Source organism: Cephus cinctus, unplaced genomic scaffold (assembly GCF_000341935.2).
Source record: "Cephus cinctus unplaced genomic scaffold, Ccin1 Ccin1_scaffold0351, whole genome shotgun sequence".
NCBI lineage: Eukaryota > Metazoa > Arthropoda > Insecta > Hymenoptera > Cephidae > Cephus > Cephus cinctus.
In genome coordinates this window covers 633427-653493 of record NW_014333043.1, presented here as the reverse complement: position 1 = coordinate 653493, position 20067 = coordinate 633427, and the positions used below count along the sequence as shown (strand labels likewise).

Genomic DNA, 20067 nt, shown 5'->3' with positions numbered 1-20067 from the left:
TAGTTAGATTTAGAATTTCAGTTATTCTATACAGGTATATATTTTGTCTAGGACTGTACAAACAATCGATAAATCCTTCGATTATCTATCATCACGTTATTGAATTTCTATTTAAATATCACAATACTGAAATGAAATTTCAACACAACTTTATTGAGGATATATAGCAATATTATACTGATACAGAAAATGATAAAATAAAAACTATCATAGTACCAAATCACCCGTCACTTTGCCTTTGAACAATGTATCCGTTTTGCACATAATTAAATATACAACAGAACGTATTTAAAATGATTTAAAAGCAAAAAAAACTAAAACTATGTATAATAGCGTTTAATCAAATCTGCTAGTGATTATAAGTCTACAGAAAACAAAAAACAATATATTTGTCAATGTTTATATACGGATATGACGGTTCTCGTAAAGAATATTTTTAAAAATAATAAAGCGGTCATAGAGTAGAACACCAAACCGTTTTAAGATAAATGCATAGTCAAGTTGCTTAATACATTAGAATCCCAAAGATAAGAATAATAATCAACTAATAACTTGTATAGGTATACAAATTCGTACGAATTCTAATTACTTGTAAATTGTCAATTTTAAAAAAGAATTATGTCGTTATGATAAAATTAAAATTATGTATTTATTAATAAACTTGTAATTTGCATATATATTTATTTCGTTATATATTATATACACGTGTATGTACCAAATGCATTGCTCGTTTCCTTTTGTAATCATTAAGGAATTCATATTATTAATTGTGGATATGTTTTGATGGATCAATAATAAAATTATTCAATTCTATATAGAAGTGTTCGCAACAATATGAAGTGAATAAAGTCTGGGATTAATTACGATGAGTTATTAGACGGAACGACAGTGAAAACTATGTATGAATATATCTCTATCCCCTAACTCCGCCGACTACCGAACATACCGGAAAACTATTGTTGCATAATATGTGACGACGTACGTATGTAAAATAGTTATTACTTAAAATGAATATTAACGCCCTCTATCCATCTAGACAAAACGAAGAGAATGCGGAAGAATTTTATGAGGGAAGAATGAATCTAAATCAGGATAGCTTGAATTAAAAAGAAAAGAGAAAAAGATAATCGTTCATGTATTAATTAATTATAAACAAATATTTTCATAGCTATCGCTGGAGAAACACATAATTCGTCATTTACGAACGAATATAAAATTGCAATAGCATCCAAATTAATGAGCATTACACACCACCGATGCAAGTAACAATTTGATAAATTCCAATTAGATTTTTCCAGCAGCATTTAGTTTTCAATTCAGAATGATTAAGATAGATAAATAGAAGGTAAGTGAGAGAGATTATATTAACAATTTGCAATTCTACTGTGTATTTATAGTTTTTGTCTCTCAGATTCATCCGTTCAATTTTATTAAACATTTTCCGTACAATGTTTTTCTAGAATTATTACGAAGAACGAGATAAAGTACCGATTTAAATTTTGTAAAAATTTACAAATTCGAGGTTATTGCATCAGCAATGCCACTGCGTGACACTATAACTTTCTTGGTCATACAAAACAATGGTTATATTAAAAATGATACAAAAAATGGCAGACAGCAACAAAATATTTGATAACGATACATCATATGCTAACTAATGAGAAAACTTAATGATTTGCACCTCCGATTTTACACTATGACTTGACATGCCTGTCGTTAACAGAAAGTAATGAAATTTTCCAAAAGCGATATCTTCATTGTAACATAACATTATGGCATTGTTATTAAAATGGATGAACATAAAAATAAATGAATTTTCTTTACCACATATGTATTTATGCCTCATGTGATAATTCGATATGAAAATATTAATTAATTAGTAATTCCTAAGAAAATGTACAATGCAGTTAATCGTTCAAAATGGAGACAAGCATTTTTTTGTAATTCAATATGATTCAAATACGTCATCATAACTTAAACACAAGTGGCAATGAAGAAACAATTTATGATTATAGTCTTAAACAAAAACCCATCACTGGTCTGTCATCATAAAGATTCATTCTCGACGTTCTTTCTAGAATTACAGTTGTATACACATGTCCTAAGCTATAACGATAAACTTTACATACTTCCAATTACATAAGTATCATTATATCCGCATAATGAATATTTCGTCTGTGTTGCCTTACTTTTAGTACTTTATATCCATTTTTTTCCATTCGCAGACGAATACATGTGCTTAACAGTTACTAAAACGTAGGAGAGAAAGGAGGTGGGTTTTATGGTTTAGTTTTCTAGTTTTTTTTTCCCCAAAAGAAATGACAAAGCTCTCCTGTTGGATGAACATAAAATTAATAGACGATATTAAGAATATTGAACACGCCTTGCGCACGAGTACCGTTTGGAAATATACAGCCAGATTCTTTTTCTTTTTTTTTAATAAACATCCAATACAAATATCGTTTAATATTTACATAGCCTGCATCTAAAAAAAGCATTCGTTACATGTAAGATCAATTGCATTCTGATTCACTCCACCTACTCTCGCTTCTTAGATGCGATAACGCCAGAAAAATTTTGGTTCCTTTAATTTTTTTACTCATAAAATATTTTACACGTCTTTATTGGGCTATGTACAACGCAAACAATGAGATCTTCACTTATACATAATACGGTATTCGTTTGCGTACGCGTGTTCTGCGTTCCTGCCTCTCACTTTGGTATTTACAGTAATACGGCGCTTGGATGCTGATTTACAGAGGATCTTTCTATTATACTTATCTGTTATTAACAGTAATTTATTATTAGGAGCAAATGCGTACTCTGTATATCCGCTTATCGCACCTAAAGAGAAATTTAGGAAACGCGTTAAATGATATAACCAACATGAGAAAAAGAAAACTTAAAAAAAGAGTAAAATGATCTCCACGTTGGTAATCGAATTCTTCTTAAAAAATCTAATCAATTTTTAATACATTGTATTAAGGATGTCTGGTTGGACCTGCTTCACTGTCACACCCAATATTGTTATTAGTCTTGAATGAAAAATATGAACGCAACAAAGACTGATTGTTATGATCTAAAAGAAAATGTAAAAGTTGTATTGAAATATTTAAATTTTGTGTTAATCGAACGTCATAGTTCCTTCTTATCAGTGTGATAAGATACGTCCTATTAGATTCAGTTCTTATATTATTTAAATGAAGTATCTAAAATTAATGTCCCTTTGAGTAATCCTTGGCCGCGAGGATTATCTTCGCGCGTCGATTTATCATCGAAGAATCTCAAAATTGTGTTTTTGAAAACACTGGTACCTTATCACTCTTTCGCCATCTTAATAATTTGTAGGATTCTCCAAGATTCTTCCTAAAGAAATAATCCGTCATTGTTCCTAATTGAGATCCCCGAAGTAGCATCCAAAGCTCCAATATTTAAGCTAGAAATTACAAGCAATATTACAAAGTTCACCCCGTTTCTTGAACGATCATAAGAGCAATGTTCATCCTTATGAGAAAAGAAAGAAACAGCAAAGAGTTCCATAATTTTCACTCGGAAGGTCCTTGGCCCCATCTTGATTTTGTCCTTGCAGTTTTAGTCGGTACTGCTGCGACATTATCATCGTTTTTTCGCTTTACACTCAACACAATACCACTTTTAGGTACGAATTTCGAAGGTGGTGTTTTTAGGCTAGACTCTAGTGTCGGTGGCGTCGACGGGAACGCTGGAAACTCTTCATCCTCGAGACCAGGAGGTTTTGGTTGTTCGGAAACAAAGACTTTTTTGAAGGGATCTACCGTGCTAGGCTGATAAGCTGTAGTTTTTTCTGCAGAATCAACCATCGGGGTAAAGGTCTTCGTCAGGGGTGTGATCGTCGGTGGTGGTGTCGAGATTAATACAGATGGTGGAGGAACATGGATTACAGGTGGTACAATTGCTGCTACTGAAGGTGATGGCAATGGTGGTGGTGGTTTCGTTAGGTCGGGTGTAATCGTTGATGCTGCAGCTACAGCAGCTAGTTCTTCTTCGGCCTTCTTAATCAGATCTAGGTCACTCAATGATCTTAAGGTGCTTTTACTTTCCTTTGAGGCAGTGGGTTGTGACTCGAACGAAGGTTGTTGTTGCTTGTCGCTGGATAGTCTACTTGTTGCCGACGGAGTTTTCGGATATATTGATGGATACTTTTCTGATTTCTGATAAATAGAGCTTTTCACGGAAGTTAGGAAGGTTGCACTAGGCTTTGATGGAAGATATGGATCCACTTTAGTAATTTCTTGCCTCTTCACGTTGGCTAGAATTTCCTGGAGATTTGGTGGAATGGTGATGTCTGAGACCTTATCGAGAATTGGTTGAGTAAACTTGGAAATTCCAGCTGGAGGTGGTGGAGTAAATGAACGAGTATCTGACGGACTGTAGGCTTCATCACCATCGTTGCTCTCAGGCGGATCTAGTCCCAAACCCTGAAAAATAATAAAATATATTAGAATGTTATAGGAAAATGTTAACTTTGTGAATAATATAATACGTGGAAGGGAAATGGAGCTGCTCTTAGATTATAGTCTATATAGAAGTTATAATTGAGATTGATTTCTGGGAGAATTCTGGTAAACTAGAGCTTAAAGGAAAATTCATATACGCTCTGTTCTTTATTATAAATTACATAGAATATATCACAGTCAATTATCACAGTATTTCCATTTTGAACAGATATAAATACCAGACTTCCGTTTTGTGACTATAAAGATGCTATATATATATTGTAGTCAAAGAATTCATGGAATCCTGATTTCTATAAGTTACAAAAATATTGACTTATATAATATAATGTTGAGAATGTCCTCCTCGGAACGTTTAATTGATAAAATGTTCTCTTTCTAATTCTGTAAAGTTTTCCAAGTATGAAGTCTCGAAGAGCGATAGTAACCATGCGGAAAGTAAAAAATCTGGGCAGCTCAAATGGACAAGGATAGGCTGGATGTGATTGAAGGATAATCGAAACAAATTTTATTTACAGCAAAAGAGTAAGAAAAACAATGGCAGTCTGACGTGTGGAAAATGTATCTTGATAAAATTCTCACCGGCAGGGTAGCAGTAGTAGTCTCTCCGAGGAATGAGGAGCTGATATTTTGAATTTGTTGTTTCTGTTCTTCAATCTGCCTATTAAGTTCGTCCATTTTTCTCTGTAACTCTGTGGAATTCTTTGTGGGTGACAATATATTGACTGCAGGATCTACAACCACTGGGAGCCCCTCATTGACATTGTCGTCGTCAATATCCCCCGGACTGTATGGTTCATCTCCATCATCTTCTAACGTTGCCTTGGGCGATGACGTCAAGTCTAACTTAGATGACAGTTCCGGTACAATCTTAGAAATAGTCGCAGTATCTATAATACTTCTGGACATTCCCACTTGTGCTTTGTTTAATGTTTCCAAGGTCATCTGCGTCACAGGTTGCTTTTCCTTGATCACATCGAGGGTCGATGATTTATGAACCTTAGGCGATGATGGAGGCGTTGTGCTACTCTTTTCCTTAGGAATGTTCACCAGTGGCGGTGTATAACTGCGATCCGGTTCCTTCTTGCTGACTTTAGCTGGTACCACAGGAGGAATGGCTGCGACGCGTTTTCGCTTATTACGTACTATAATTCCCAATAGAAGATGTGGTCTCTGCTCCTCGAATCCTGGACCATCTAATGGTAGCAGGACTTGCGGTATGGAACTCTGATTAGAGAATGGCATTATATAAAAGTCCTTTATATTCTTTGAAACATTTCCTACTACACCTAGACGGCTTCTACTGTTCAGATAACTGTACAATGTTATGTATGGTATTTTCTCCTCATCATTTGCTGCCGTCAATCGAATAACTAGAATCTCTTTAGAGCCTGTCTTTTTCATTTTTGAAATATAATCCCACACAGTCTCATGACTTATCCTACCAACAACATCTACGGTATCTGGTAGATCCTCCATAAGGTCACGGGCGTGGCCACTTATTTCTTGGGCTGTGATAAAGAACTTTGCCACATCCACCATGTTGACAAAACCTCGCCAGACTGTTTGCAGAGGACCTCTTGGTATGTCCTTCTCGAGCTCAGGGTCCTTTTCTCGTTCCGGCTCCTCATTGATGTCTGGGGTTTTAATATTAACAGTAGAACTGGGTTCCCGATCGGATACATCAGATTCATTACCATCTAATGTATTTGTGGTCGTTTCTTCTTCAATATGTCGCCAGAGTCTATCTTCAATTGGTTTATCAACTGGCGGAGGAGTTGGTTCTTTCTTCTTCTCAGCTTCCTTCTTCCGATCGTCCTCCTTCTTGTCTTTCTCCTTATTAGTACTGTCCCTATGACCTGCCCTACTACGTGTAGACGATGTATTACTTTTACTTTTTTTATATTTTACTTTATCCTTCTTCTCGCGTTCCTTATCTTTGTCCTTATCCCTTTCACGATCTTTTTCTTTCTCACGTTCCTTATCCCGTTCCCTATCTTTATCTTTGTCTCTTTTACTTTCTTTATTCCTTGTTGATCTTCTGTCCCTACTTCTTTCTCTTGTCTTGCTATGTTCCCTTTCCCTACTACGATGTCTTCTACTCCTACTTTGACTCCTCTCCTGTTTATCTTTATTGCGGTCCTTATCCTTCTTCTTTTTATCCTCGCCATTCTTTAGTTTCTTCATATCATCCTTTGACTTTAAATTGTCATCCTTGTCCTTATCATCTTCTATGGTGGAGGTAATATTTTCACCACTATTCAATGCTGTCACAATGTCCTGAACCGGAGTCTTTGGATCCACGTGATCTATACCACCATCGTTCTCAATAATCTGCTCTCCTTTGTGCGTCTTCACGACAATTGATTTAGCTTGTGCCATTAAATCCAACTCATTCTTTTTTATCATTTCTAATTGATGCTTCGTTTCCTTTTCACGCCATTCAGCCAATTCTTGACTTGCCATTTCGTCAGGACTTAACCTTACCACTGCATCAGGAGTGAGAGACCTGTCAGCTATTTTTCTAAATAATGTCAAGTTCTTCGTATCCTTTATATTAAAGACAAGACTTCGATATTTTGCTTTATACTTAGCACCAGTGTCTTTAAAGAACTTGTACAATTCAAGTTCAATGTTAAGAGCTAATTCACCGATTTCTTCATCAGTTAATTTCAGGTCGTGTGTTTCTTTTATTCTACTCGAAAGCAACTCGGTTAAGGTTTTTCGAATATTTATTCTTATAGGTTCAGGCTCAGATTTCTTAGCTACTGGCGATTTCATCGGTAGTTTTTGTTGGGATGTGGAGGCCTTAGGTTCCTGCTTTTTGCTTAATGTAGGCTTCGGGGAAGCCACTGCCTGTGACCTTGATTGCTGTACCATCGTTTTACCACTAGTTTGTTGCTTCGCTGTCACGGATACTGGTTTCAAGGAGGCCGTGATCAGTGTCTGTTTAGATTGAACTGTCTTCGTCTGTGGAGATGAGTTTGTTTGTTGCTGCTGCGCACCTGATGTAACTAAGAGTTTCTTATGACTGGGAGCTAAAACAGTTTGTTTAGAACCAAACACCTTTGTATAAACCATCTTAGGATTGCCCTGTGTTTTGCCGCCGGCTTGTGACACCGATTTACCCTGTAAAAGAATCACATTTTTATAGTTTATAATAATTATGTACACGCGCAAAACATTCAAAATGTTTTTTCTAATATTGTCAATGAACGTACAATTTTAGTCATTCCTTGAGTTTGTATAGCCGTTACTGATTTGCCACCTATTTGTAGCGTATTGAGGTTATTCGGTCGCACCACCTCAAATGTAGGATTTTCCTTAAGCCAAGTTTTCAAGTTTGACGTCGTTGGCGCATCTAAGCCTGAAAGATTTTCAAATTGGCATATTAAAAGTTACAAAGGACAAGGAATTACAGGTAACTTTAAAAATAAGTTGCACCAACCAGTTAAAACTTTTCCAGTTCTCCTTTCAAAAACAATGACTCTTGGATCAGATTTTGTTTTTGGAGAGTCAGAAGATGTGGGTAACTTCAATGTTTTTGCGGTTGACACTGGTACAGGAGGCTTATCTGGCTTATCCGGTTTATCCTTCGTCAATGATTCCTGTGCATGCGTCAAGATGCAAGCATCTGAACAGTAAATACTAGAATTTCTTGCTTCCTTTTTGCAAACGACACACTGAGTCACACCAGCAAATGGTGCAGAGTTTTGCGTGGAAGGCAAACTGGCAGAAATGTACGATGTTGTCTGAGTGGATGGCGATGATAAATTCTGTTGCACAACAGATTGTTTTACAGATAGTTCTGGTGCTTTATGTTGTTTTGGAGTCACAGGTTGTGGAACGGACTTGGCTTTAGTCTCTTCAGCTTTTTTCTTTGTACAATTAGGACAAACCCACTCTATTCCCTTCTCTTCCATTTGTTGCCCTGTTTATCAAATTAAATGAAATTTTATTCTGGCTCCAAATAAACTTCAAGTGATTGCAAATATTACTAAACCTTACCCATAGCCTTACTGACGTGTACACACTTCCCGTGAAACCAGTCCTCACAAACGTCACAACAAATCATAAAACGATTGTTATGGGGTCGTTTGCAAATGCACCATAGTCTGTCAGGATCATCTTCGGAATCGGAATTATCCTCTTCCTCGTCGTCTTCATCCATTTCTGATTCCATCTCCTCCTTCTCCGCTTGTAATTGCTGCTGGTGCAATTGCAATTCTTGGTGGTGTAACAGCATTTGCTTACTAAACACGCAAGACGTTGTAATAAAAATTATAGAAGAAAGCACAATGAATATTGCTAATAACTGTTTATATATAATATATAAGACTCACGTGTACTTGTCATTCTTCTTAAGAACTTCTGGCTTCTTTTGTGGAGATTCATTCTTAGCCTGCAATCTCTTGCTGCGTGTTGCTGGTGCTTCAATAGGGGGTAGAGTTATGACACGACCACCGCGTACAATCTGAATAGGTTCCTTCTCATCTTTCGTACTCCTTTTGCCAGGTTCTGCAGCCATTGATGGTGTAGCTGCGATTGATAAGATGTCTTGTTTCTTTACCTGTTCCTGATCCTGCGTTATGATTGCTGGAGGGACTAACGTCGGAGCTGGCAGTAATGGCTCTGCCACGGTTGGAGTTTGATCAACCAAAGGCTGTACACAAAGATTTTTTTTTATTAGATTGTTGCGTGTCAAATATTTAAAAAATCACATTGTATCAGTTACTTACATGGTCAGCTAAATCTACACCAAGTTCTTCTTGAAGAAGTAATGCTTCTGCAAGCAATTCCTCTTCATGTTTATTTGCCTCCATTTCTAATGTGGCCAGGAGATGTTCTTCGCCTTCAATTCCACCTGAAATAAAATACATGCTCGTGGAGTTGGTGGTGAAACGAAGATATATTTTTCGAAGATATAATTATGTTATGTCAGAAAAAAACTGAAAGAGAATGATTTTGCGCGCTACAAAAAAAAAACTAAATCATAAAAAAAACTTACCTTGTTCAGAAACAATATGATTTGGAACAACTGCCTGTTCTGCGGGTTGTGTAATACCCTCGGCTGGTGTTGTGTTCGAAGCTAATGAAAAGATGAGACAGTTTGCTAACATAAACGTAATACATGCAGCGATATTTCAAATAAAATTAAATAAATAGCAGTATTTGCAGGAGAAAAACTATATTTTTTATTTTGGACTAAGTGCAAGCATTTAGATATTATTTCAACGTACCAGGATCTAAAGAAGATTGTAACTCCTCAGCCAACGGAGCCTTCATTTCTGATTTCTGTTCATCACTGCCTGTTTGACCAACCGAATGATCTTCAGTTTCCATTTGCGAATCTGATAACAGAGAGTCATCAAGAGAACCAACAACTCCCACTTTATGTTCGGACAACATGGCAGTCATCTGCGCCGTAGAGACATTTATCGATGAGTTTGCAGTAGAGACAAAACCAATACTTGAAGTTGGCGTAGTAGGGGTCAGAGGACTATCTGGGACTTTAGATTCACCACCAGAACCGACACGTCGAATGATATCAGGAGTTGAAAACAGAGCCGGTCCCAAAGCATCCAAGTGAGCTGGTGACTTTCGGTGTTCTTTCTTCTGATGTTTCTTAGCAGCTGTAATAATTGTGGACATTATAGCTTATTTAAAAAAAAAATTATTGCTCATTTTTACTTACAGTCAGGAGTTTTTGGCTCAGCCAGCTTCACCAGATCAACATCGATCTTTGGCAAAGATTCAGTAGAACTCTCGGACTTCTTCTTTTCCTTCTTCAGTTCAGGCTTTATCTTAGCCGGCACTGTAGCAGCCACGATCTTTTGCGGCTGCTGTGCTAATTGTTGTGATTGCAGTTGTTGTTGTTGTTGAGTAGGTATTTGAGGTGATGCAATTTTTGGAGCTCCTTGTGCACTCGTCTTTGAGGCCATTGATACCGCCATTAATTTTCCATCTTTCATAGTCGTAGTAATTTTTGAGTTTACCTGATTCAACGTGTTTTTTGAAACAACTAACTGCTTCTTTCCAGCAACATTTTTTATTTCACCTCCTTTCATTACTACTTGTTTCTGAAGGAACATCATCTTGTGATTATTCTTTGCCTGGCCGGGTTTAGTGAGAATCATATCCCCTTTGATCATATTAGCATTAATTAAATTTGCCTTGACTTGATTCGTCGTCTGTAGAGGTTTCTCATATACTTCGGAACTCTCTGTGGTGTTTACACCGTGTAGGGAAGCATCTTCTTTTTTTCGGCTAAGTGTCTTTAGTTGTTTTTTGGTCTTCAGCGGACTGAATTTCTCTGTAAATATAACAAAGCAACATGAAGCATAATTAATTCGGCAATTCTTATTAAATTTACAAATATAGTTGCTTGGAAGCCATACCAGACTTGTCATCTTTTTCAGGACTCTTCATAGCATCTACGGCAGCAGCCATCTCCATGTCCAAGCGTCGCACTTGTTCTATATCCATATGCTTGTTTGGACCTCGTCTACGCGTTGCAGTCATACTACCACCTCTGGTGGTGAGACCTTTGCGTCCACCTCTTGCTCTTAAACCAGAACCTCCTCCTCGTCTAGGTCCACGAGGTCCAAAATCGGAGTCATTGTCAGATGGCTGCTCAAATTCAGAAGATTCCTCAGAAGAATCAGACAAATCGTCTTCGTCGACAGCTCCATCATTTGTTCGTGCCGTTGCTGTAAATAAGTAACCTTTCAATAACACGTAATCATATAAGAAATAAAGAATGGAATCTCAGAAGTGCCACAGGATTGTTTCTTAATCTTACAATTTTAGTTAAACTTGTGATGTTATGATTGTATGGGTCAATAAATTAATTTGAAAATACATAGTACAAGGATGAGATGTACCTTTATTAGATCCTTGTTGCACCAGATTTAACATATTTCGCGGTATTGTATTCCCTGTGGATTTGGGAGTTCCTGCGATGTGTGATATACTTGTTTTGGCATCTTTTCGAGGCCTACCTGGTGCTTTAACCTGTTCAAAAAATTGTTTTGCATTAATATTTAGGAAGAATTCTATTACAATATATTTAATAATACTTACTACTTTAGTAATTGTTTTAGGCTTGACTGTTGTAGATACAGATTCTAAAGGTGGTTGAGATGATGTCGTATGCATAAATTGCATATCATTAATATCAGGGGAATGAGCAACAGGTAATGGATCATTTGGTTTGGGATCTGATGGGGACAGGCAGCTGGTGTAGCAATGATCTAATTCTATGCTGTGTTTCAAAGAGTTTTGCTGCTCCTCTACTGTCAGCATATCTGAAATAAGAGATTGTCACATTGTTCAAACATATTCTATTACATGATACAGTTGATGTAGTATAATAAAATATTCAAATTCTAACTAACCAAGCATAGCAGTAACATTCTCTCCAAGGATTTGTTTAGCTTCTTCACTTTGCAAAGCTGTTTCCAACCTTTCCAATTGCTCTGGGTCCATTTCCATAAATGGGTCCACCAGACCACTTGAATCTGTTGTTACTGCATTGCTAGTCGATGTACTTGACTCTGGCTGGCTAAATGTAGGTGGGTCAACTGTCAATGTTATATCACCATTTCCAGTGTCACCCTCAGTTTGACCCAGTCTCACAACACTGACATTTGCATTAGACTGATTCACTGAAAGATCGCATATAATATTTAGAATTTATAAAAAGAAATTCAAATATATCCATTAGGTTAGTTTGTGCTTACTTATTAAATTTTGCAGAGTATCTTGATCAACAGAAATTGTTCCATCATCGTTAACAACGATAATTAAAGTATCATCCTTTTTGGACCCACTTTCTTGCGGCTCCACAATGTACGAACTGGACATTTTATTTATTCTGAAATGGATGAACAATCTCAAAATCTTTGTTATAATATTTTTATTAAGTTATTTAATATTTAATAATAGATTATTAATATTCCTTTCATATATAGGAACATGTGTTGTTGGAGAATTATATTTAAATTGGTTGGAACAAAAACAATCTTGTTCATATTTAAAAAGATAATATTTCAACACCATATAAATAATGTATATAAGCTACAAAACATGATGAGTCTATTATTTATCATTAAAGACATACATCATCGTTAAATTGGTTTAATTTTCTGTAGAAGATATTTGCTACAAAATACTAAAAATCTGTAGATGAAAATATTAGTATTGTGTAAAAAATCACGTGATCATAACAGCAATAAAAAGATTATCCATTCGTGTAAACCAACTGTAAACGTAATCTACGCGAATGGAGCCCATATAAGGAGCCAAACGACTAAAACGCCTTGTTTCCAGATAAAAATGAGAATTCAACTATGTATACGAGTAACTGCACTACTTCTACAGTAGTGTTTACAAAACATTGCGAAAAAATGATAATGTATCAGACCTGAATGTACAAACACTGCACGAATATTTGGCACGAAAAACTGATATTTGCACTACAAATCAGTCTCACGTAATCACAAGCCGAAAAGGTACTCAATGAAATAAACAGAACCGCCAAGAAGGCCAACACGTAGCCATCTTGTTTGGATGATGAATAGTGCGGTAGATGGTGGAATTGAGGAATATTTCATTTTACTCACCCGCAGGTTGGGCTCCTACCTTGGAAATATACTCGAAACACTTCCTTCTGCCGAAGGAAACGTTTATCACCACTTTTTTCACGAAAACATCAGGTGCTTTACGGGAAGCCCCGGTTTTTTCAGCGATACATCGTGCTGCGAGTCAACCCGACTTCTTGCGCACGGACGCTGGCGTCTTTCATTGCGCAATATGGCCAACAACCCGCGGAATCGAATGAAATTTCGTGTACATACAGTCATAGCAACGCGTTACTACTCATTCACTATTTGACAATACGTTAATCACTCAGGATGGGGTAATACTTTTAATTTATTTGTATGATTTTTAATTGTTCAATGAAATTTTCATCCTATAATTCATGTTGAGTGTAAAAAAAGTAGAAACAGTAGTATCAACCGTCCAGGATAAATAAATGGCGGGAAAAATGTACAATGGATTATGTATGATATCCCAGGTAGCAATTTTTTCGATGTTTCGAAAAAGTCATCTGAATGTGTTACATATGTCCGTCAAAAAGACATCCTAAAGATATTCGACACCCGAAAGTCGACTTTCGGACATGGGTTAGCTTACAAGTAACTTTGTAGCAAACACATTTAACCCATTCGGAGGACTTTTTTCGTAACATCGGAAAAATTGCATCTTAGGTAATGTGGAACTAACCGCAGAATCCGATTGGACGTATCCATCATTCGGTAAGGTCCAATTTGGAGGCAACCAGGGTTAACGTTAGCCAAATGCATTTTTACTCTGTTCTTCTCTGACATGAATTTGTCAGTTATGCTACACTATTATTATTTAATACATATAATATTCACATAATCACTGTACAAGACTTTCTGAATTATATTTATTGCAGTATTATATATAAATTTTATATTTTCATTTAAGCATCCAAATGGATAGATACTATATGCCTACCAGGTACCATTACTGAGCCTAATACTCTGGGTACTGTGTGTTCTTCAGAAAGAAATTCTGAACATGTACCTAATATAACATTCGCATCACGGTCAGTACATAAAAATGCACCGATCAACACTCTTCCGTCAGTCATTTTTATCTTTAGGCTTCTATTAAGCCATCCTTTCAATTTCTGTTTTGCTGGTGATTCTTCAGCAGACAACATCTGAAAGGTATATAAAATTATATAGAAATAATATATCGTATGCAATTTTAAATTTTACATAACCTTTTATAATCATTTCAATTTCTTACTGACTTATTTGTTATAAATTCTACAAAATAAATATGTAACGAGGGCAACAAGAATTTAATAAAGGAATGTTAATAATTCATAGATATAAGATCTACAATGAGAAATATACCTCTCCATTTCCATAAACACACTGATCATTCATTGTCGTTACTAAACTCTTAAGTGCTTCTTTTATTTAAACATAAACACTCTTTGATTCATTCAATTTTTCGTAAACTTCAGCAACTTTGCAATTTAGTTTGCCATATAAAAGTTATAAATAAACACTAACTTTCAATAAAGACAATGAATAAACACTTCAATAAAGTTCCTTTGTATACAGTCTCAGAATACTATTCCTCAATTCAATACGAATAATTTACGTAGCAATTGAACACGCTAAGTCTGATAAAATTTTTAAATACTTTAAATGAATATCATAGATGCTTGAAAAATGTTTACTTTGATCTATAATCTTGTTTTGTCTAATGTTAAAATAAACTTTACACAGCAATTACATCCGCAATCTAGGAGAACTAAACGTCCCATTGGTTCTCCAGAAAATGACAATTGATCAACAGCCAATAGCATGAAGAATTTAAGCTATAAGGGTTTCGCGCGCATTACAATTATAACCATATAGGCTAATCAAAGTACATCCATATGCGTAAAATACTGTGGACGTACTGTCATTGGCGTAAATCTTACGGTATCTTTACGGATGACATATAAATCTACAATCAACGTGCATCTATGATCACGTTTACACGACGGTCTTAAACCGGTTCAGTTAATACTGATCTAAAGGAATAGACAAATAATAGACATTTTCACTTGTAAAAATATTTGGAATTGGTCAATTCCTTTAGATCAGTATTAGCTAAACCGGTTTAAGACCACCGTGTAAACGTAGTCAAAACATTAGTTTTCACCGTGCAGAGTAAATAGAGTTAACCAGTCATGTATAGGAGTTGAATGGAATTAACCAATGAGGCTGCATAATTCTATTTCAACCCTGCACGGTGGAAATTAAGCCATAGTTGGGTCTATAAGGGCTGACGGGCCAAGTCACACTCGTCAAAGGCGCGTTTCAACGCAAGTCCCGACTAATAACACAACGTGAATTCCTGTGGACGTGTTATACCATTGGTCGACAGTCTGTGTTCTAACGCGCGTTTGACAAGTGTGAATGGGCTATAAGCAGTGAAACAAAGCATCAGTCCAATCAGTCCAAAATCTGTGCAATTGCAAAACGTGAAAATTTGAGTATTTACATTTTGATAATATTTTATAAATTTTAGCAGATGTTAGTATATTCATCGCGTCAAGATGCACGACGCTTACGAAGCTATAACTATTTTAAAATTGTCTGTCCAGATTGAATCTATGGCAGCTTATGGTATATAATTATTCACTTGAATGCGTAATTCTAACATTTCTTCATTTTTAATTAATCTTATTATATATAATTCAATGCTTTTTTTTAAAGATGACAACTTACTTATTGGAACAAGGGAAGGTCATTTGTTAATGTATAATGTTCCACCAAAGTTGGATGATAATCATAAGTTGGAGCTGTTACGGTACAGCAAAAATTTTAGCAAAAAAAGAATTGTACAGGTTGATGTTGTACCAGACTACAATTTGTTGATTCTTCTCACAGGTATTGCTATATGCACAAACAAGAAATGCTTGTAGCACAAGATACAACAAATATTCTTTATTTTAGATAGTATAGTATGTGTTCACGATCTGTCATCACCAAATATTCAGCAAATGTGTCAGCTACCGAAAACACGTGGAGCAACACTGTTTGCCTTAGATGTGCAGCAGACTCAAAGTTTGACAGGAGAAAAAAATACTGTCGTCCGCTTGTGTGTTGCAGTAAAACGCAAACTACAATTATATTATTGGAAAGGCAAAGAGAATCAGTTTAAAGATTTTTGTAATGAATTAACAGTCCCTGACATTCCACGTGAATTATCATGGTATAATATATCATTTTTATTCTTATGCTGATACAGATTAATGGCAGTTTAAGAAAACAAAGATTTATTTCTGCATAAAATTAAAAGGTGCGGAGAAACATTAATATTAGGTTTTCGTGGATTATCGTACACTCTGTTGGACTTTGATCGAACAAGCACAGAATTATTTCCAACTGGAAAATCACCAGAGCCCAGTATTACAAAGCTATCTGATTCTTCATTTGCTCTAGGCAAAGATTCACAATCTATTATAATGAATACCAAGGGAGAATTAATTCAGCACAATTCTATCAAATGGTCGGATTCACCCAGTGCCATAGGTATATGGTAAATAATATTAGATTTAAGTAATCCTATATTTCAATGTTTGTCCATATCATTACAGCTTGGGATGATCCATACCTTCTTGGAATTGTTCACGACACGTTGGAGGTATATACATTAGAAGGTTGCTTACAGATTCAGACAATACCTGATCTTAATAAAGCTAGATTAATATTCAGATGCAAACAAGGCATAGTTTACATAGCATCAATGAGTCAAGTCTGGTGTATAAGGGCTGTCGATGTTGCTCAACAGATCAGAACGATTCTGGAACAAAATCAATTTCAACTTGCCTTAAAACTAACGGTAAACCCTTCAAACTAACTGCTACTCTAACAACTTAAATTTCATATCAGCACTCATCTTGAAAAATGATCTCTTTTGTAGAGTTTATCTGATATTACAGAAGAGGAGAAATCAAAAAAGATATACAATATCCAAACCTTGTATGCACATCATCTTTTCTGTAACAAAAAGTTCCAAGAGGCAATGGAACAATTTCTTAAACTGGGTACAGATCCCTATGAAGTAATAAGATTATTTCCTGATCTAGTACCTCAGTCAACGAATGCAAATGAAATTAATGAGCCGATAACAGGTTTACCAAAACTTGAAGATAGAGACCTTGAAAATGGTTTACTAGCTTTGATTGAGTTTCTAACTGAGGTCAGGCATAAACTAATGGGGGACACTAAAACAAAGGAGAAAGATAAAAATGGAAAAATTGGGGAAAGGGAATTAGTACAAGGTGAAAAGACAAAAAACATGACTGCAGTTGCAACGGAACAACTTCTAAAAATCATTGATACTACTTTGCTCAAATGTTATTTACAGGTATTTATATGTAATATATGTAATAATTCTTTCCATGTATAAATATATTGTACAATTAAAACTTCCAGACTAATGATGCATTAGTAGCACCGTTGCTACGCCTGAATCACTGTCACTTGCCAGAAGCTGAAAAGACGCTTTTAAAGCATCAAAAGTATCCAGAATTAATAATCTTATATCAAACCAAAGGACAACACAAAAAAGCTTTGGAATTATTGGAAAAACAAGCGAGAGAAAGTGATTCTAGTCTTAGAGGCACAGAAAGAACGATTCAGTATTTACAGCATCTTGGCAAAGATCACATAGATCTGATACTAAAATTTGCGGGATGGGTACTGGAGCAGGATCCCGAGCAAGGCCTTCGTATATTCATGGAAGACGTTCAGGCAAGAACCATAAACTTCAAATTAAGTACTTGATTTATTTTTAAATGTATATTCCAAGATTATATCATTTATATATTTCTTTCAGGAAGTAGAACATCTACAAAGACCAAAGATTCTAGACTATCTTCTTCGCTGTCATAAAGATCTAGTGATAACTTATTTAGAACACGTGGTGCATCTCTGGGAGGATACCAATCCTTTGTTTCACAATGTTTTGGTACATCAATATAAAGAAAAGTGTTTAACGTCTATGAGTGCAGATGCAACACCAGCTGAGAAACAAAATGCTCAGCACATTAGACAAAAGTTGCAACAGTTTTTGGAAAAGTCACAATACTATACACCAGAAACGGTCTTAGCTCATTTTCCATTTGATTCTCTTTTTGAAGAACGTGCCATAATTCTTGGTCGTCTCGGACGTCATAAGCAAGCTATATCTATTTATATGAATTTATTAAATGACATTCCCAGAGCAATTCAGTATTGTAACAATGTATATGCAAGATTTCAAAGTAAATATTCTACAACTACTGATGCTTCAACAGAATCAAAAGTGATATAAATATTTAACCATTATATATTTTTAGATCAGACAAATGCAGACAAGGTTAAGCAGCAACACGATGGTGTTGATGAAGTATACGTGACGCTAATACAGCAATTGTTAAAACCAGATAATGAAGGTGTTTTAATGGCAGGTACGTATCATACAATTATGCAAATAACGTATTTATATAAAACTGATGAATAATCAATACGCAATTAGGATGCAGTTCAAAAATTCAAAAAACTGCACAACCAGATTTGGAAACAGCATTGGAGCTGCTCGAAGAGCATGCATCTAAAATAAATCCCTTGAAGGCACTAGAGGTATTACCGGATAGTGTTCCAATTGGTAGAATAAGACATTTTTTAGAAGCTAGCTTGCAAAATAATTTAAATGAAAAGCGGCGTACTCAAGTTCTCAAAGGTTTACTGTATGCAGAGCATCTGCAGGTCCAAGAGCGACGTATGCATTATGAATCTCAAAGTGTCCTCATGACAGAATTCAATATATGTCCTGTATGTAAAAAAAGATTTGGCAACCAAAGGTAACTATAAACATAAGGGAGACATCATCCATTCCAAAAAATAAATGACTAATCAGATGTCTTTTACAGCGCATTTGCAAGATATCCCAATGGCGACATAGTGCATTATTCTTGTCAGGACCGCAGATCGTAACGCATCAAGCATCCCATAATCCATATACATATATACGTATAAGTATCAAGGCAGTATCGTTAAAAGATCACTATACGTAATAGACTGCAGTTTGTATAACTTGTTATAAGAATTGATCGTCATAATAAGAATGTGTACGGTATTAACACTTTATACTCGTAGTTTTATTGACTTATTAGGTATAAAAGAATAAATATGCTTTTATACAGTGAAAAACTAATATATAAATAGTCTTGCTGTTCTAGAAAACAAGCCAAGAGATTATAATTAAATAAACGACATAGAAAAAAAGGAGAATCCCCGATGAATTATCATTATATATTCCTAGATTACTTCCGGTTCATTTCCTGCTCTAAGATTTCGTAATTTTGTTTATGTTCCGTAACCCTCTAAACAGCTGAGAATATTTGAGAGGGAGTTGGTTTTCTAGTATTTACGGGTGCGCATGTCTTTTAGAAATAAAATATCTACGTAGATATACGTATGTACGTTCTTCCTAATAATCCCATACCTGGCCCTTTGAACTTGTTTTACTATTATCCAATGAGATAGGGAATGTCGCGTAGCAAAAATGATGAATAAAGTCAGAAGTAACAAATTATGTGAAAAGATGGGGCGTGCCCGGCCCAGAAAATGTATAAACGGGGCTGATGATGTCATAAGCTATCTTGTATTCCTACGCCCGGTGGTATGTACACACAAAAATGCAGGTCCGACTACAGATGAACACAGGCCCTGCTCCTGTATTTATATGAATTATTCATCGTATATGATAACAACATTAAATGATATAATGTCCTTAAATAGGTTTCAACTATATGAATTTTCTTATAGAATTTCAAATGTTGTTGTAGACGAACTTTGACAAAAACAGTTTGGTATAGATAATAGAACATTTTTACTAAATAGATATGAGAATTACGATTAAGACTCAAAGCTGTTGAACTATCTAATTTAAATATTATTTTTAGAATTTTTTAAATCTAAAACCTTTA

General features: G+C 35.4%; 2 protein-coding genes across 7 annotated transcripts; one reads left to right on the top strand and one right to left on the bottom strand.

Annotated features, from left to right (window-relative positions):
- Window positions 1-664: 664 nt before the first annotated feature.
- On the bottom strand, window positions 665-14881 carry LOC107267205 (death-inducer obliterator 1). Of its 5 annotated transcripts, XM_025084351.1 has the most exons (17): window positions 14779-14881; window positions 13782-14247; window positions 12236-12369; window positions 11891-12160; window positions 11577-11800; window positions 11378-11507; window positions 10892-11203; window positions 10189-10806; window positions 9734-10126; window positions 9502-9582; window positions 9233-9357; window positions 8837-9156; window positions 8502-8746; window positions 7942-8424; window positions 7715-7860; window positions 5076-7622; window positions 665-4457 (listed from the first exon to the last, which is right to left on the bottom strand). In XM_025084351.1, the coding sequence occupies exons 2-17, from the start codon at window positions 13883-13885 to the stop codon at window positions 3546-3548; spliced, it is 7044 nt and encodes a 2347-aa protein (XP_024940119.1). In that variant the 5' UTR covers window positions 13886-14247; window positions 14779-14881; the 3' UTR covers window positions 665-3545. The 5 variants fall into 5 exon arrangements, with proteins under 5 accessions (XP_024940119.1, XP_024940120.1, XP_015594080.1 ...); XM_025084352.1 differs by lacking the exon at window positions 9502-9582; XM_015738594.2 differs by lacking the exons at window positions 13782-14247; window positions 14779-14881 and adding an exon at window positions 13118-13304.
- A 459-nt stretch (window positions 14882-15340) lies between these two features.
- On the top strand, window positions 15341-19369 carry LOC107267223 (vam6/Vps39-like protein). Of its 2 annotated transcripts, none has more exons than XM_015738646.2 (11): window positions 15341-15715; window positions 15806-15979; window positions 16046-16304; window positions 16392-16624; window positions 16690-16934; window positions 17016-17462; window positions 17531-17848; window positions 17934-18360; window positions 18436-18546; window positions 18615-18939; window positions 19009-19369. In XM_015738646.2, exons 1-11 carry the CDS (start codon window positions 15646-15648, stop codon window positions 19070-19072), a joined length of 2673 nt encoding a protein of 890 aa, XP_015594132.1. In that variant the 5' UTR covers window positions 15341-15645; the 3' UTR covers window positions 19073-19369. The 2 variants fall into 2 exon arrangements, with proteins under 2 accessions (XP_015594132.1, XP_024940137.1); XM_025084369.1 differs by having other exon boundaries at window positions 15344-15715; window positions 15806-15899; window positions 15980-16304.
- The last annotated feature ends 698 nt before the right edge of the window (window positions 19370-20067 follow it).

Excerpts from the sequence above, each read along its gene's own strand:
- LOC107267205 (XM_025084351.1), bottom strand. The coding sequence starts at position 13,885 with ATGTCAGAGAAGAACAGAGTAAAAATGCATTTGGCTAACGTTAACCCT. Across the intron at positions 12,370-13,781 it reads ACGTCCAATCGGATTCTGCG|AATAAATAAAATGTCCAGTT; the intron begins GTTAGTTCCACA and ends CATCCATTTCAG. Across the intron at positions 10,127-10,188 it reads TGAGCCAAAAACTCCTGACT|CTGCTAAGAAACATCAGAAG; the intron begins GTAAGTAAAAAT and ends CAATTATTACAG.
- LOC107267223 (XM_015738646.2), top strand. The coding sequence starts at position 15,646 with ATGCACGACGCTTACGAAGCTATAACTATTTTAAAATTGTCTGTCCAG. Across the intron at positions 15,716-15,805 it reads TGAATCTATGGCAGCTTATG|ATGACAACTTACTTATTGGA; the intron begins GTATATAATTAT and ends TTTTTTTTAAAG. Across the intron at positions 16,305-16,391 it reads ATTCCACGTGAATTATCATG|GTGCGGAGAAACATTAATAT; the intron begins GTATAATATATC and ends TAAAATTAAAAG.